This window comes from Sceloporus occidentalis, unplaced genomic scaffold (genome assembly GCF_023333645.1).
Source record: "Sceloporus occidentalis isolate IW3139 unplaced genomic scaffold, rSceOcc1.0.p SCAF_2, whole genome shotgun sequence".
NCBI classification, from domain to species: Eukaryota; Metazoa; Chordata; class Lepidosauria; order Squamata; family Phrynosomatidae; genus Sceloporus; species Sceloporus occidentalis.
The window spans coordinates 172,962,766-172,979,179 of NW_028316982.1; the positions used below are offsets into that span (position 1 = coordinate 172,962,766).

At 36.7% G+C, this 16,414-nt stretch overlaps 1 protein-coding gene across 2 annotated transcripts in view; it reads right to left on the minus strand.

Annotated features, from left to right (window-relative positions):
• Window positions 1–206: 206 nt before the first annotated feature.
• LOC149319337 (P protein-like) overlaps window positions 207–16,414 on the minus strand; it is a 197,654-nt gene continuing 181,446 nt past the window's right edge. For both annotated transcript variants that reach the window (XM_089508038.1, XM_089508036.1), the window contains exon 23: window positions 207–291. In XM_089508038.1, coding sequence (XP_089364164.1) covers window positions 207–291 — 85 coding nt within the window. The remainder of the gene's footprint in view (window positions 292–16,414) is intronic.

A 16,414-nucleotide genomic window follows, 5' to 3' on the forward strand; every position in this document is an offset into this window, starting at 1 on the left:
ATTCATGCATACAACCTACTCATTCATAGCTATAAAAGTCTATTCCTAGGCACTTCACTCCATGCATCTGATGACATGGAGTGACAGTCTGAAGGATTTCTTTTCCCCCAAATTGCTTATTGTTTTTATACAGCTTTTTAAATACATAATAGAGACTGAAAGGGACAGAAAGTGTATTTTGGTCTTCAGTAGCAATAAACCCTTTCTTAGGTCCAACCCAGGACGACATGAGCAACAAGAAGATAGCACATTCCAATGATACAGGTCATGATCATCATAGGGAAACCCAGCCTGAAACAATAAAGAGAAAGAGAAGAGGTAAGTAAGAGCACATCATTCACTTGCTGGCATTCTCAAATGAATTATTTTGTCAATCACAAATAGCAATTTGAAAATCTACAATACTGTTATACTCTGTTCACCAACTTTTTAATATTGCTGAGTCAGATTGTTATGCAAACTTAGCATTGTTGCAAAGGAAGTCATTATCAATACACCACTACGGTAATTTAGTTTAACAGGTGTAAGAACTATGTGTACATTCACAATTGATCAGTCCACTCAAAAGAAAAAAACAGCTGGACAAAAATATAGCAAAATGTGATCCTGATTAATTCCCATGGAAATCACTGAATTGAGAAATAATTTCAACCAACTACTGTTTCCATGGGCTTTATCCTTGGATAATGTTTGTGCCAACAGTCTAAACAGCAGTAAATTACAGATTTCATCTAGAGATCACCAGTGTGTATGTATTGCAATGGCTACAGTCACATTTTCCAAAAAAGTAAAACTGGTGTACCAATTGAAGTTGATGGCAATGCAATCACTTGAAAGGCAGACAGTTTAGGCCCAGCATTACATATGATACAGATCTGAAGGTCTCCCTTTAAGGAAAATATAACTCCATCCAGAAAATACATACTACAACATACTCTAAGATCAATTGGGTCACTTATCATCAAGAGCTCAGTTGTATCTATCATGATGAGTGTATCAGTTGAGTATCTAGATTTAGTCAAAAGAGAAGCAATGAACCTAAAAAATCATGCAAGTAGCCAAGGGATTTCTGTTTTTCAAATAGAACATGACTTTTACCTTGCACATGTCATTTTTAAAAGACTTAGCACTTCTCTTCTACCTTGAAAACCCTACAATGAAACAAGATGGTGCTGGAAAATGGGAGCTCCAGGTTGGAAGTCAGTCAAACAGCTACTGGGACAGAGCAAAGGAAAGGTATGGATACTGCTGTGTCTAAAGATACAACTAGACTCAAGCTTAAAGGACATTCAGTTGCTAACATGCTCAGATGTGAAAGTTGAGGCTGAAGCTGCACAACACTTATACACTGGGACCTTGTTATCCACTGGAGTTTGGCTCTAGGATCCCCCATGGATAACAAAATCCATGGATGCTCAAGTCCCACTAAATATAAATGGTGTCCCTTACACCAAATGGCAATATCGAGGTTTGCTTTTTGGATTTATACTTTTTTGGAATATTGTCAAGCTGTGGATGCTTGAATTGTGGATAAAAAATCTGTGGCCAAGTAGGGCCAACTGTAATAGGAACATGAAATGTAGGAAGCATGAGTCAGGGGAAGCTACAGATTGTAATACAAGAAATGGAACGTATAAACATTGCAATACAGTCGGCCCTTCTTATACACTGATTTTTTTATACATGGATTCAAGCATCTGCGGTTTGAAAATGTTCAAAAAAAGTATACATTTCAAATATCAAACCTTGATTTTCCATTTTTTATAAGGGGCACCATTTTGCTATGTCATTATTTTTAATGGGACTTGAGCATCCACAGATTTTGTTATCCACGGGAGATTCTGGAACCAAACTCCAGCAGATAACTAGGTTCCACTGTACTTGAGGTGAACAGGACATTTTCAATCACATAATTATACAGTGTTTTACTTTTGAAATGACAATGTAAGAAGAAACAATGTGGCAAAATAGTGGAGACATGTAGCAAAATGATCAGGAGATATAATGCAAAGTCTAACCTAATAATACAAATAAGATTTATGGGGAAACCTATCAATATAAATATAATCCATGTTTATGATCCAATAACAGAGGAAAAAGCAGAAGAGGAAATTGATCTCACAGCAAGAAAGGCAATTTGACACCACTTTAATTTTCATGGCTCCATCCTGTGGAATCCTGGGATTTGCGGTTGGTGAAATATTCAGCCTGGTCTGCCAGAGAGGTCTGGTGCTTCACCAAATTACAAATCCCAAGATTTTGTAGGACAGAGTCATGGCAGTTACAGTTGTAATTAAACTGTTTACAGTTAAACTGTTTTATTTCTGAACTGTGGATACACCCTTAATGCAAAAGCTGATGTGCTATTTGAGAGTGAGAGAATAACATATTTGGTTCTCCAGCTTCATGGATGCATACAATTGCCTTGCTGGCTGCTTCCTTTTCACTAAGGGAATCTTTGCTTATTTCATTTTCACATATAAGTACAAAGCATTTCAGCAATTACCTCCAACGAAGAACATAAAGACTTCTTCACCATTTTTGAGCTCTATTTGTATTTTGGAACTTTGTTAGGGTGTCACAGACTAGATGATATTTTTCATATGTTTGGATTTTTTTCTGATTTCATGCCCTGGAATGGATGGTTAATAGTAATTTTCTTTTACTGTAAATGCATTGTATACTGCCTAAAAATATTAAAGGACCTCCAAACAGTCTGTGTGAGGAAGAAAGCTATTAGCAGAAAACGCCATAGACTTATTTTCTAGAATAAACATCAACAACTACTAAGGAAGGTTAACAAAGGAGTTTATCACACGGGGGAAATCCCATGCAGGAGGTTTAAACTAGAAAAACCCCACAAAAGCAGGTTGATTTTCACATGACATCATTGTTAAACTTGTGTTAACCCAAATGGAAATGGACAGAAAGTAGACAAAAGCTGCTTCTTTTTCCTTTCGGAAAAACCCGAAAGTAAAAAGGAGGGGCTTTTGTTTACTTTCTGCTGTTAACACAAGTTTAACAACAATGTGTGTGAAAAACAACCCATTTTGTGGGGTTTTTTTTTTTCTAGTTTCTGCATGGGATTTCCCCCATGTGATAAACTCCAAAGAAAATGCAGAAGCAGGCTTACTGCTGAACACAGAAAAAACAAAAATAAGGACCATGAAGGAACTACATAAATTCAACCTAGATAATGAGACAATCAAAATAGTAAAAGAGTCCCTGTACTTGGATCAAACATTGTTCAGAATGGAGCCTGCAGCCAAGAAATCAGAAAACTAGAAATGGGGAGGACAGCTATGAAAGAACTAGGAAAGATCCTAAGGAGTAAAGATATACAGCTAAGCAATAAAGTTAGAATTATACAAACCATTGCATTCCCCATCACCATGTACAGATGTGAGAGATGGACAATGAAGAAAGGGAATAAGAAGAAAATCAACTCATTTGAGATGTGGTGCTAGAGAAGAGTGCTGAGGATTCCATGGACAGACAAAAAGACAGACAAATGAGTCCTTGAACAGATCAAGCTTGAACTCTCCTTGGAAGCGAAGATGACCAAACTGAGGTTGTCAAACTTTAGTCCTCTTGTGAGAAGGCATGACTCATTAGAAAAGACAATAATGGTAGGCAAAGTAGAGAGCAGAAGAAAGAGAGGAAGACTGCACACTAGATAGACTCAATTAGAGAGGCCACAGGCATGAATTTGCAGGACATGAGATATTTCACCACGGGGTCAACTCAAGGCTAGCTAACAATAACAATACTGAATTACTGCCAACCAGCTAAAAAATAAACAAGAAGATAAGGAGACAATTTAGACTGACTAGGTACAGCTAGAAAAATATAGTCATGTAATAGATAAATACAGAGTTATCAAAGAAGGAAACCCAGATAGAGAGTCAAAAATTGAAAGGAAGTGGTCATTGATTGTGAGCCTTTCTAGACACACTTAAGTAATAGACTGATGAACTGAGAAGGAGTGATAGATACCATATAGAAGATGAGATGAGAGAGACAGAGGGCAAGCAACCATTGCTTTCAAGGGCTGTGCCCCTACAGCTGCCTCTCAGGCTGTGTCCTAGGCTGAAAACCCTACCCTAAAATGTTGAACATTTTAACAGAGAAAGATCCTCTTCTATTGATAGTGAATTATATATTCTTTATGTTTGTTGTAGCTAGGCTACTAAATACTACAGTGTACTGCAATGCCTGTATGAGATGTTAAATTCCTGTACAGATGAATTGATAGAGATGCTTGCTGTATATTTCATATATCTGTAAAGTGATACAGATGGTCAGAGAGAGATAACAAATGTCTCAATTTCTTTATATAAATGTCAGAATGTGCCTAGGCAATGGAATGTCTATGTTATCTATAATCACCTCCAAGGGAACTAGAATTATGTGTATATTAAATTATCTTTATAATATAGCCTAAAAGATTACAAAGCTGCATGTTTAATAACTCATGACAAAATATCCTGATATTCCAGAATCTTAAGGGGAAGGAAGATGATAACCTACCTATTAATACAATATTATTGTCCACGAACGGAAAGGTTAGGTAACCAGAAGCTGGACTATAGGGAACTCTTAAAAGAAACAGACTAACTTTCAAAAGAACAAAGAACTCTCAGTCCCTCAAATAAAGAAGTTGAGCAGAAGAACAATGCTTGTTTCAGAAGGAAATTAATTTGTACAAAAAATTGCAGCAAGGGATCTACAGCAGAGTAAGCCCAAGATATTTTGCTGTCAGAGGAAGAGCAGCAAATGGTTTCCCCATTTGGTACATAGTAACCAGATTCTAGGACATATCCTACATTTCAACTTTCTGTCCAGGAGGAATTTCAAAATGCCTCCCCGTTGAGTTACAATTACAAATAAAAACTCGAACTGTTAGAAAATAATTATATTACAACTGTAATATAATAAATAATTATATTACAGGTGATAAACAATTTGAAAAAATGGGGGAATTTACAACTGTCACTGCTCAGGAGAACAGCTTTAATACAAACATATGTGCTCCCCAAAATGATTTTTTTTCTTTCAGACAATTCCTGTTATAACATCAAACAATATATTTAAAACATGGAATAAAGAGATTCAAGATTTTACTTGGCAGGGGGGAAAATCCAGGATTAAACTAGCTAATTTACAGGACTGTAAAGAGAAAGGAGGGCTAGGTTTACCCCATTTACAAATTTGTTATAACACATGTGCATATACCTGGATAAAAGAATGGATAAACCTAAGCAATGAAGAATTACTGGCATTAGAAGGCATCAACCTAGAAAAAAGGTTGGCATGCTTACCTCTGTTATGAGCAAAAAAATTGTAAAGAATGGAATAAACACATGATAAGGAGAGTTTTGATTAAAGTCTGGGGAAAGTATCAAAAACATTTTTATACTAAATTACTGAAATGGACCTCGGTTCAGGAAGCCTTTTACAAATCGGACCCCCCCCCCAAAAAAAAAAAAAGAAGTGGATTACCTATAAAGATATATTAATAAAAACAGAAAATGGACAGGAGATTAAAACATTAGAACAGTTTAAAAAAGAAGGAATAGTAATTCAGTGGCTTTCCTACTATAAGTTAAAAGGAAGATACAAAAAAGACAGGAGGGATATCAGAAATGAATCAGAATTAAACATTTTAGATAAAACGCTATCTATGGGAGGAAAACATATGATAAAAAAGGTATATAAAATACTGCTGGATATCAAACTGAAAGAGGAAACTGTAAAAGAGAGTATGATTAAATGGATGCAGGATATTAAGGAGCCAATATTATGGAACAGTTGGGAGAGAGTATGGGGAAAAAATTAAAATTTACTTAAAGTGCCAACTTAATTGCAAATTATTACAAACTGATATATATATATATATATATTCCTTTTGAATTTATTTTATTTATATTGCTTATCCATATACAAATTCCATTTTCCCCGAATCGGTCCTGCAGATCCTTCTGTTACATATTGAGACTTTGGCGTAGAAAGAACAACAATTAAAGAAAAAATTGGAAAAACAAACATTCAACCAAACAAAGAGACAAAGTCAGGGCACTACCATTTTTCCTTAATCGTTAGTCATATAAATATATATATATGCTGGTGTGCTCAAAAACGCCGACCAACAGCACCATAAATAGTCTGCTATTCCTCCTTACAAATTATCAGTGAATCCACATTTCCTTAACTTTCCCCCATTTCTTTTGAAAGTGTTGCTCTGATTTCCCATTAATCAGCATTGTCAGTTTATCCATTATCATCAGATCATGTAGTTTTAAAGACCAATCCTCCAGCATATGGGTGTTCCCCCCTTTCCAATGCCTTGCAATAATTAAGCGAGCAGCCGTGGCCATGTAAAGCAGAGTGCCAATTTGATCTTGATTTAATTTACCTTCCAGATCATCTGTAATGTTCAGTAAGAACAATTTAGGGCTGATCTCAAATTTTGTTTGCAGTGTATTCTGGATTTTAGTATGTAATGCTTCCCAGAACTCCTTTATCTCCCTACATAACCACCACATATGAAAATAGTTAGCATTTTCTTCCCCACATCTCCAACATTTATTGGGCTTATTACTGTTCTTCATCTTTGACAACAAACTGCTATATAGATGGCACATGTCCCCGTTAAAACTGGCCAAAATAAAAAACACAAACGACAATAATTGCTGGAAATGCAAAGAAAATAACGCCTGCCTTTACCATGTGTGGTGGGTTTGTAAAGAGGCAAAAAGGTTTTGGGAGAAAATACACAGGAAAATCCAGAATATTTTTCAATATAATATAGCAATGAAACCCCAACTTTACTTGTTAAACATTACAGAGGATCTTACAGGGAAATTATGTCGTGAAGAGATAGATGTGGTATTATACTTAATAACAGCAGCTCGTTTAGTTTTTGCAAAACATTGGAAAGGGGGAAATAATAATTTACAGGACGAATGGGTAACTAAGGTGAATGAACTAATGGTGATGGACAAAATAACTATGACGATTAACGGGAAAACAGAGCAAACATTTCAAAGTAAATGGGGAAAAGTGAACAAACTATGGGACTAAAGATAGCTACAGAAATGAGATAAAATAATTAAGGGAGTTAAAACCTTCCATACAATTAAAAGATACTGTTAATATATGCAATACTTCTTTTCTCTCTTTTGTTTGTTTGTTTGTATGGAGGAGGGGAAACAACAGATTCAAGATAAAATTGGTATGCTGGAATATAAGCAAGGCCAAATCACGAAAGATAACAGAGAAACAATGTTATCTATCCGTTCATGATATAAGATAAGTCTGAGCTGTCTATGTAAACAAATAATTGTTATGCATTTTATGTATGTAGATATGTTGAGTATGTATATTATGTATTAAAATTAATAAAAAATTCACACACACACACACACATTTAGAGCTTGACTATGAAGCGTGAATTTATATTTAGATTAGTTGGGGGGGTATTTAGTAATGTCCTACTTTTTTCTTGAATGTCTTACATTTTGCAGGGATTTGTCCTCCTTTACTGTCAAGACATCTGGTCACCCTGCAACTGAGGTGTCCAGTGATGCCAACCCCAGACCTGTCAGCACTTTTGAAATCCTGCCACCCAAAGGCTAAATAATTCCACTCTTTCACCCTATTTTCAAAGTCAAATGCTTTCATTTCTTCATTGTCATAACCTTTTCCTCTATTTCCCCCCCCCCCCCCGCCTCAGTCACCATAGATTCTCTTTTTCCTTCTCATATACAGGAAATCAAGACTGGTGATCTGCTCCAGGTCTTAGGCTGGGTTTTAATTAAGTTGTGACTTTCTTCCAGCTAAGTTAAACATCTTGAATAAATCCCTTAACGTTCTGACAAAAACCCAGAAGAAATTCATGGCCCCACAAACATTATGGGCCTCAGAAACCAGTGGCAATGGGATCCTTCCTTTACAATTACAAATCTTTAGATCCCAAATTTAAATACTAGAAATGGCAAGCTGTTACACCACACATTATATTACCAAATTAAGTACTTCTGACTCCCCCCCCCCTTGAATTTTAAAATGTGATTAATTTTAAATATCAAATTGTAATTGAAAACATAAACATCTTCTAATGAATATATTTAAAGCCCCCTGGTCTGCAACATCTCACCACTAACTGATCAATTTGTCCCTACATTTCAGAAGGGTCAACACCCCCCCCCCCCCCAGTGTTTGGACACCTGTTGTGCCACATACTGCAAGTGGTAATGCTGCTTGGGATAATTAATTTAACATCCAAATTGCTCTGGATTGTACATGGCCTCTATTTGCATAAGAATGACTGCATGCCTACCTGATAGTTACACACATGGCAGTTACTAAGAAATTGAAGTCACAGAGTAAAACCTATAATCCCATGTTGCGCTGATTGCTAAAATTACAAGACTTGCTTCTGGTTTTCTATGTTTTGAGCCCGTGCCCAGATTTTTCTATGCAGCTGCTGTCAGCAATAAGCCTCACAGGGGAAAAATAGATCTCAAGAGAGACAAATTAAAAGGCTTGGTTTTGTTTTTCACATTTGGAAAATCCTGCTGGAATTACTGTGTTGAAATATGAACTCTTTTTTCCCCAAAACAAAATGCATACTCAACATTTTACAGCTCGCTTCTAGACCAGGGATAGGAATTTTGCAGCCCTACAGATATTTTTGTATGGCAACCACCAGAGTTCCTACCATTAGCTATTCTGGCTAGGGCTTCTGGGTATCTGCCTGATTCCCAACCCTGTTCCAGACAAAATACAGTGGGTCCCTGGTATCTGTTGGGGTTTATTTCCAGCACCCCTCATAGATAGTAAAATTTGTAAAAACCCACTTCCCATTAAATACAATGGTATAGTAATATGGTGTTCCCTATTTAAAATGCAAAATCAAGGTTTATATATTTTTAAAAATGTTTTCAAGCTGTGGATGGTTAAATCTGTGGATAAGGAATCCATGGAAACAGAAGGCTGGCTATATAAGCAAGAGTCTCCCATGACAACTACCTCCTTTTTTAAAAGCCTCACATTGTCTGCCTAAAATACCTTTTTCTACCAACATCCTGATTTTTTTTCCACATGGCACATGCATTGTTTTAAATAATACTGTATATTGGAATAAATCACTGTTCCAATAGAATGGCCACTATATATTCTGGAGTTCTATTCTGGAAGTTCTTGCTCCTTGAATCCTTCTTCCACATAGGAGTGGACAATTTTTATTTTCAACAGGATTATTGCCCAGTGGATAGGATCGACCCATTTTTTGTCATCCCATTTCTACTTGTGGGCTCCATGGCCTCTAGTTCTTTTTTTTAAATGTCATTGAATGCAACAATGCATTTTGCACTGTGTGTAGTCCTAAGACTTTTCCTTTTCACAAAATCTTTTGGAGCAAATTAGAATCAGGGCTTGCAAGTAACTCATGACAAATAACAATATTGCCTGCAATGTGTTACATGGGTTAATAATAATAATAATAAATAAAAATTTTATTTCTATCCTGCTTTTTGCCAGGCAATCAAAGCAGCGTACAACAGGTTAAAATGCATCCATATATACACAATACCCCCCTTAAAACAAGATTAAACAATGTAAGATTAAAAACTTACATTTAAATGTAAACAATGGATTAAAGGTTAAAATGGACATAATGGTGGTTCTTCTACAAATAACATGGCTAGCAATGTGATTACTATTTTAATGTAGTGAGTAATGTTTATTTGTTACCTTTTTCCATTATCTAAGGGTGCAAAATGCTTTGGGGACATTTTTAGAGTCTTTAACAATATTAGAACGTTTTCATACTTTTTGAGATTTTTTTTCACAAAAGGAATTAAAAGAGAATAGGCAGAAAGAGTAATGCAATTCAAAAAAACTGTAAGGAGTTAATTACATACACACAAATGCCTCTTTAAAAGTCTTGATTAAAGTGAGGATACTAATTAATTATTATATTAGAATATGATATGTAAGCTGTAAGCTATTTTTGTGTTGGGTTTTGCTGAAGTTTATACCTCTTCAGGCCCCTAAGCAAATGGGGCTAAATCCTACATTAGCTATCCCTAAAGTTGTTGTGTCCCTTCAAATGACTTCCAATTATGGTGACCCTAAGACAAACCTATCATGGAGTTTTCTTGACAAGGTCTGTTTGTCTCTTCCTGAGGTTAAGAAAGTGTAACTTGCCTAAGGTCACCCAATAGGTTTCCATGGCCGAGCAAGGAATCAAAGCGTGGTCCAACGCTCAAACTAGTATACCACACTGGCTCTTGTACAGTACACCCACTAAAATCACTGGACTTTACTGACAAGACCCATGCAGTGTAAAGGGTCTACTGTATATAGAATGAAATTAGACTTCATTGAAGCATGTGAAACTTCAAATGAATTCACAAAAATTATCTACAAGCTAGTCAAACGTTACACAAAGGATAATGACACTATTTATCAAGAGGGCATTCCTTATATTTCTAATATAACATAGAGTTATATTACAGGGTCATCCATACTAAAGGGGTCACATTCACACAAGTGTCACCGCCCAGGGGATCTACTGACAGCTAACATAATAAGCAGTAGAAACATACTTAAGGAACTGTCCTGAAGTTGAAGAACATGCAATGATATGTAGCCTAACCCAGCTCTCACACCTATTTTCCAACAGATTTCCTGCATCATCAATTGGTTAAAAAGATAACTTTTTAACTCTTTTCAGTCTCTGCAATTCTGTGATCCTATAATCCTCACCACCTAGTTCCTGGGAAACAGAGAAAGTAAGAAATGAAAGATAAAACAGATTAAGCCAGCAGCAACAAACTGGTAAAAATCAGCTTAATGTTCTATCACTCTACAGTAAAGCTGAATGTAGTTTGAACTTGGATCAGATAACAAAGGTTAGATTTATCCAATTTGTTTATGTCACAAAATTGGAAAAGTTTCACAGCAGCGAAGAGTAGAATAACTCCATGGATACAGACGTGAATGTGAGAAATACTGGACAAGAGGTGAAAATCATTATTAAACCCTGTAAAGACTGACTCACAGGCATTTTATATATCCACATACACTTGCAAACACACCAAACCCTCAGCCCAAACAAGTGGGATGCACACATGGGAAAGTTTCATACACGCATCTGAAAATTTTTACCACAGCAGATCCTCTCTGTCAAAGAATGAACATTTGCATTCAGGAATGTTTGAACACAGACCTCCAAGATGATTTTGGCTTGCTGAAAATGTCAGGGTCTAGTATCCACTTTTGTGAAAATGATGTGGTTTCTAATGGATCTTTACCAAAATCTCCAAAGGTGGGGGGGGGGGGGGAGGACTACAGTACATCATGCATCTGCAAGAAGGTGCTAAATTTGGCACCATCACCCTCAAAACCATGATTCTTTTATCTTCAGGTATCCCAGACTTCAAAAGACTTTTCTCTAAAGGACAGTTTCTTCATTTTTTATTCCTCAGCTGTTTTTTAACTTGCAGAAGTCTCTGCTAGCATAGCCAATGAGCGCAGATTTTGGGACCTAAGCCCAAAATATCTGGGCAATCAAAGGTTGAGAGCCACTATGCTACAGGAAAGAAGTAAGAACTCTAGTACTACTAAAACACTATATTTTTTGTTGTTTAATATTGCTGTTAACCTTTCTAATTCTTTCATTTCCAAAATTTTAAATTCCCAATTTTAAATTCCTCCATGCATGGTGTTTGTGGAGATTTCCAGTGTTTTGCCACAATCATTCTGGCTGCTGTTATCAAATATATAGATTTAGCAAAATGGGAAAAAGAATGGTCAGCACTGTCTTATAATGTTGAAAACTAATAAGATTTATAATATAATTTTCTGATTATTCCTGACATCGTCTGTAATGTCATTGCGCCAATTTCCCTTCTCTTTCCCTAATCTTGTGTAAACCCCTTCCCCTTAGTTTAGGATTATCATCTGTTATAACCTGTTTTAGATCAGGAGACAAATAGATTATCTACTTAGCTCTGAAAAGGAGCGAACTAGGAAAAAGTTAGGTAAAGAATTTGAATTGAACGCTGCGTATTGGATTGGATTTCATGGCTTTATATGTATACAATTCAAATGATGATATGTGAGTTATATTAAATAAAAATAATAATAAAAATCAAACAGTATAATTTTTACTGTATTCTTTTTCATTGATTTTATATAAAGCAGATAATGGCCTGCATTCTATTGGCAGTCCCAACTAGAATGGACCTATTGAATGCACTATTGAATGGTGAGTCAACACATATGTAAATGCCATTGATTCACTGGATCTATTCTAGTCAGGTCTACCAACAGGATGCTAGCCAATAAGGTTTTTACAATCTTTTGTAACAATAATCAGGGTAATAATAGTAGCTGTTGTTGTTTCATTGACTTGACCATTGTGGGTGAGTGTTCAGGAACCTGACCAAAGGATATTTACTTTTCTTAATGATTGTGGGCAATATGGCTAATGAACCTGCAAAAATATGTGGGTGAGGAGTACATGAAACAGGGTCCTTGACTTATCAGGAAAGCCCATTTGCAGGATGCAGCACAACTTGAGGTTGCAAGGAAGCCACCATCTTGCTCTCCAGCTCATTCATCTACTTCCTAGAAATCCACTCACTTTTTATGGCCTTCTTGTTGGTTGACTAATGAGCAACTAGGGAGAAAGGCCTTTCTGCATGCCAGATATGGTAGCTGAAGGCTTCCTTCCTAGCTCACATTGAGGAGTAAAAATCTGATCCCCTTAAAGCTCCTTCACCAATTTTTTTTATCATCCTTCTCACCCTTACAGCATCTTCTGTTGTGTCCTGAGCATCTAAGAGCTTCTCTAATTCTGTCACAACATAGCAGTGTGGTGCAAGATACAGTTTGGGTGGAGGTGGGGCCTACAGGCCTCTGGATTTTAAGGGACCTTGGGTATGCAGGCAAATGAAGTAAGACCTTGGGGTCCTTGGCAACTGTAGTACCAACCTCACTCCAGGTGGCCAGGAATCCATGCAGTAGCAGTGTGCCCCATGCAGTCATGCATGCTCTCAGTGGTCACCATGAAATTGCTCCTCTCAGCAAGGAGAGCTAAAGGTGATATGTTGGATAAATGACAGGTTACCCAATACCTGGAGCTATGCCTCCTACATGCCACCATTATTTCATCTGTATTTAATAAAATTGTGGCCTTTGTTGTTCCAATCATTGGTGTGTTTTTTAGCTCAATGAACCCCATGCGGTTTCTTAGCACTAGACCCACAGAGGAGGCTGTCTGTGGTGTGAATTTCATGGCCTAACTGGTGTTAAATAGCCTGCCCATCATGTGTTTTAAATAATTCTCCAATAGTAAACTGTTAGGTTTTTAATTGGACTGCAATGCACAGGGAAGAAAGGTTTATCCCTTTCATTTCCCAATACAATCCTGACAAAAATCACTCTCCTCCACTCCCACATACTGCATTTAGTTATGAGGCACAAATGGGATCTGTTTTTCCCCTATTGCTAATTGCAGAGTAGAGATAATTTTTAGCAGGGTCATAGTGTGAGATTTAAGGCTTCAACCTTCCCTCCCTATACACTGTCATCACAATTTGAAATGCCCACATACATTTACTCACCCATTCTCAACCAAAATCTATTTCTATGCATGTAAATCTCTTTACTTAAATCCAACATTATTTCCTCTGACTGGCAGCAGCCTTCAAGTGGCTGAGAAGACACCCTCCCAGACTTACTATTTCAGAACTTTTACCAAGAAATATCAGAGACTGAACTAGGAAACCTAACAAGGAACAATCCACCACTACTACCATGCAATATATGCACAAACACTAAAGCCCCTTCAAATGAGAAAAAATATCTCTGAAAGTCCTAGGTTTTGTTCCTGTAGAAACCACTTTATTTTGGATATCCACAGTGCATTTTCTTAATTCCAAAGTATTTCCTGTGAACTCCCAACATTATCAAGGGCTTTTCATTCCTGCTTCCCAGGTTAGTGTAACTTAACACAGCATTTTCTGAAATGAAATGTATCTCACTTTAGTTTTTAAAATTCATATTAATGTTTAAAAGAGGCACATTCATTGTGAAACTGGGCATACGCCATATTTTCCTGCAGAACTGGAAACAAAGTGAATATTTTTTATTTTTATTTTTTTGGCTTTTGTTGACAACCCCTGACTCTAGATGTGACATCGATCAGAGAGGAGGATGAAGAACACAAGTGAGGGAGGGCCGGAGGGAGAAACTTGGGATATTTCAAAAAAGAGTTCAGATGCAAACTGTGGAATGAAAACAAAAAGAACTGGGAAGTCTCAATATTTCCAGAGACTCTGTCCCTTTCTAGATAAGCCCCAGTAGTGATATACTGCCGCCTTTGTATTTTGAGGATGGGACTTCATGTTACATTATTTCTTCTTTGAAATCAAACCCTTCTCCAAGAAACAGTCTGAAATAAACAGTACAAATATCTTCAGTTTACTTTTCTTTTATGCCATATCTTCCCTGAAACCTAATGCAAAGGTGAAGAGAGAGAACAAGTCCATTCATTGCATTATCATTATGGAATTCATTGTTTATACTATCTATCTCACACACATGGTCTTATCCTTTGGCTTTAGGGATTCTGGGAGCAACTTTTCTAGGCATAAGCAGCTTTCCTGAAGTATCCATGCTACTAACAGTCTACAGAGTCCTCTAAAACACAAATTGCTCTATAGCTACTTGTCTCCAACATTTCATTCAGTTGAGTACACTTGACAGAGAATGTTTTCTCTTTTTTGCAAAAGAGAAAATAAGAAGCAAAGGGTATAATACTTCCAGAGTGTGTTATAGCTCAATAACATTCTGTGAGAAGCTTGCAGATTTAAAGCAAGGACAGATACTCAGCCTTTAAGCAGTCAGTGGTGCAAGCCTTTCTATGTTTGTTCGGATTTAAATTAGCCATATTGGTTTTATTGTATATCACCTTAAGATCTGTAGACAGGGGCAGGATATAAATGTTTTAGCAAATAAATAAAGATACTAATGCCTAATGGTAGTTTTATATAGCCTATACCGCCATACCAGAATAGGGCAGGGGCTAAATCTGGATTTTCTAGCTGATTTTCTCTTTAAACCACTCATAATTCAAGACATTCAGAGCAACACTCCTTTTTAATACCACACCTAAAAAAAAATCAAAGATTATTTCATTGATTGAACCATCCACCTGAAATAACAAGTGGAAGAATTCTGCCTATATTTAAATGTCCATGCAAGCAGAAATCAGAAGCAGTGCACTGATATTAATTACATTAGGGACTACATTTTTTTTTAAAAAAAACCAAAGTCAGAACACATGCATTAGGTATAAGTCGTATTTCCTCCTGCCACCCCCACCCACCCACCCACCCCCACCCCCCCGTAATGAAATTCCTCGAGATTTTAGGACATCTTCCTAGAAAAACACTATGAGGATAGCTTACGATTCCATAACTACTAAGCAGCTTCCTCTTTTCAACATATATATATGTGTGTGTGTGTGTGTGTGTGTAAACCTAATGTAGAGGCATAAATATCCCAAAGGCACACAGGTCCTGTCTGATCTTGGAAGTTAAGCATGGTTAGGCATTTTTAGTACTTGAGTGGGAGACTGCTAAGAGATACCAACTGTAATGTTATGTGAAGAGGAAGGCAAGACTAAACCACTTCTGAGTATTCCTTGCATAAGAAAACCCTATGAAATTCATTGGATCAACCAGGTGATTTGAATGCATGCACACACACACAAACATAATATAGTGGTATTTTTTCTCTGATTTCCTGTCTCTGAACTAAAGTAATATCATGTTTGTCCCTCAAGCAATGCCATTACAGGATTTAATAACATCAGCCAGAACATCAACATTTCACTCACCTTCTCATCCTCCAAGGTGATATATACTATCACTTCCACTCTATGACTAACAAATCATTTTATATGCACATAATCATCATCATCATCAACTGAAGCAAACTTGAAATCATAAATGGCAACAGTCAAAGCCCAGGACATAAGGTGATGAGATCCTAAGTTTGATTTTAACTATTGCCATTTTAGGGACAAAGGCAGGAGAAAAAATGTTTCCTTAGGCCAGGGTGTGTGGATGACCATATGAACAATGCAGGAATATGGTGTGTGCAGGCTAGGAACCCCAAAAGGACATGTGATAAACTGGCCATGAGCATCCTCATGAGACTGGGGTGTTAACCAGTGTTACAATATGTGTAGTGTGTCAGGAAGCCATTGTCTCTTTTAAGCCAATTGTTGATAGTTTGGAGTTTGTAGATATATTCAAGTTCAGCTGTTCAAGTCTTCCTTTGTAAGTTTTATTTAAATTCAAATACTGTTATCTTGAGGTCAGAGATGGAATGC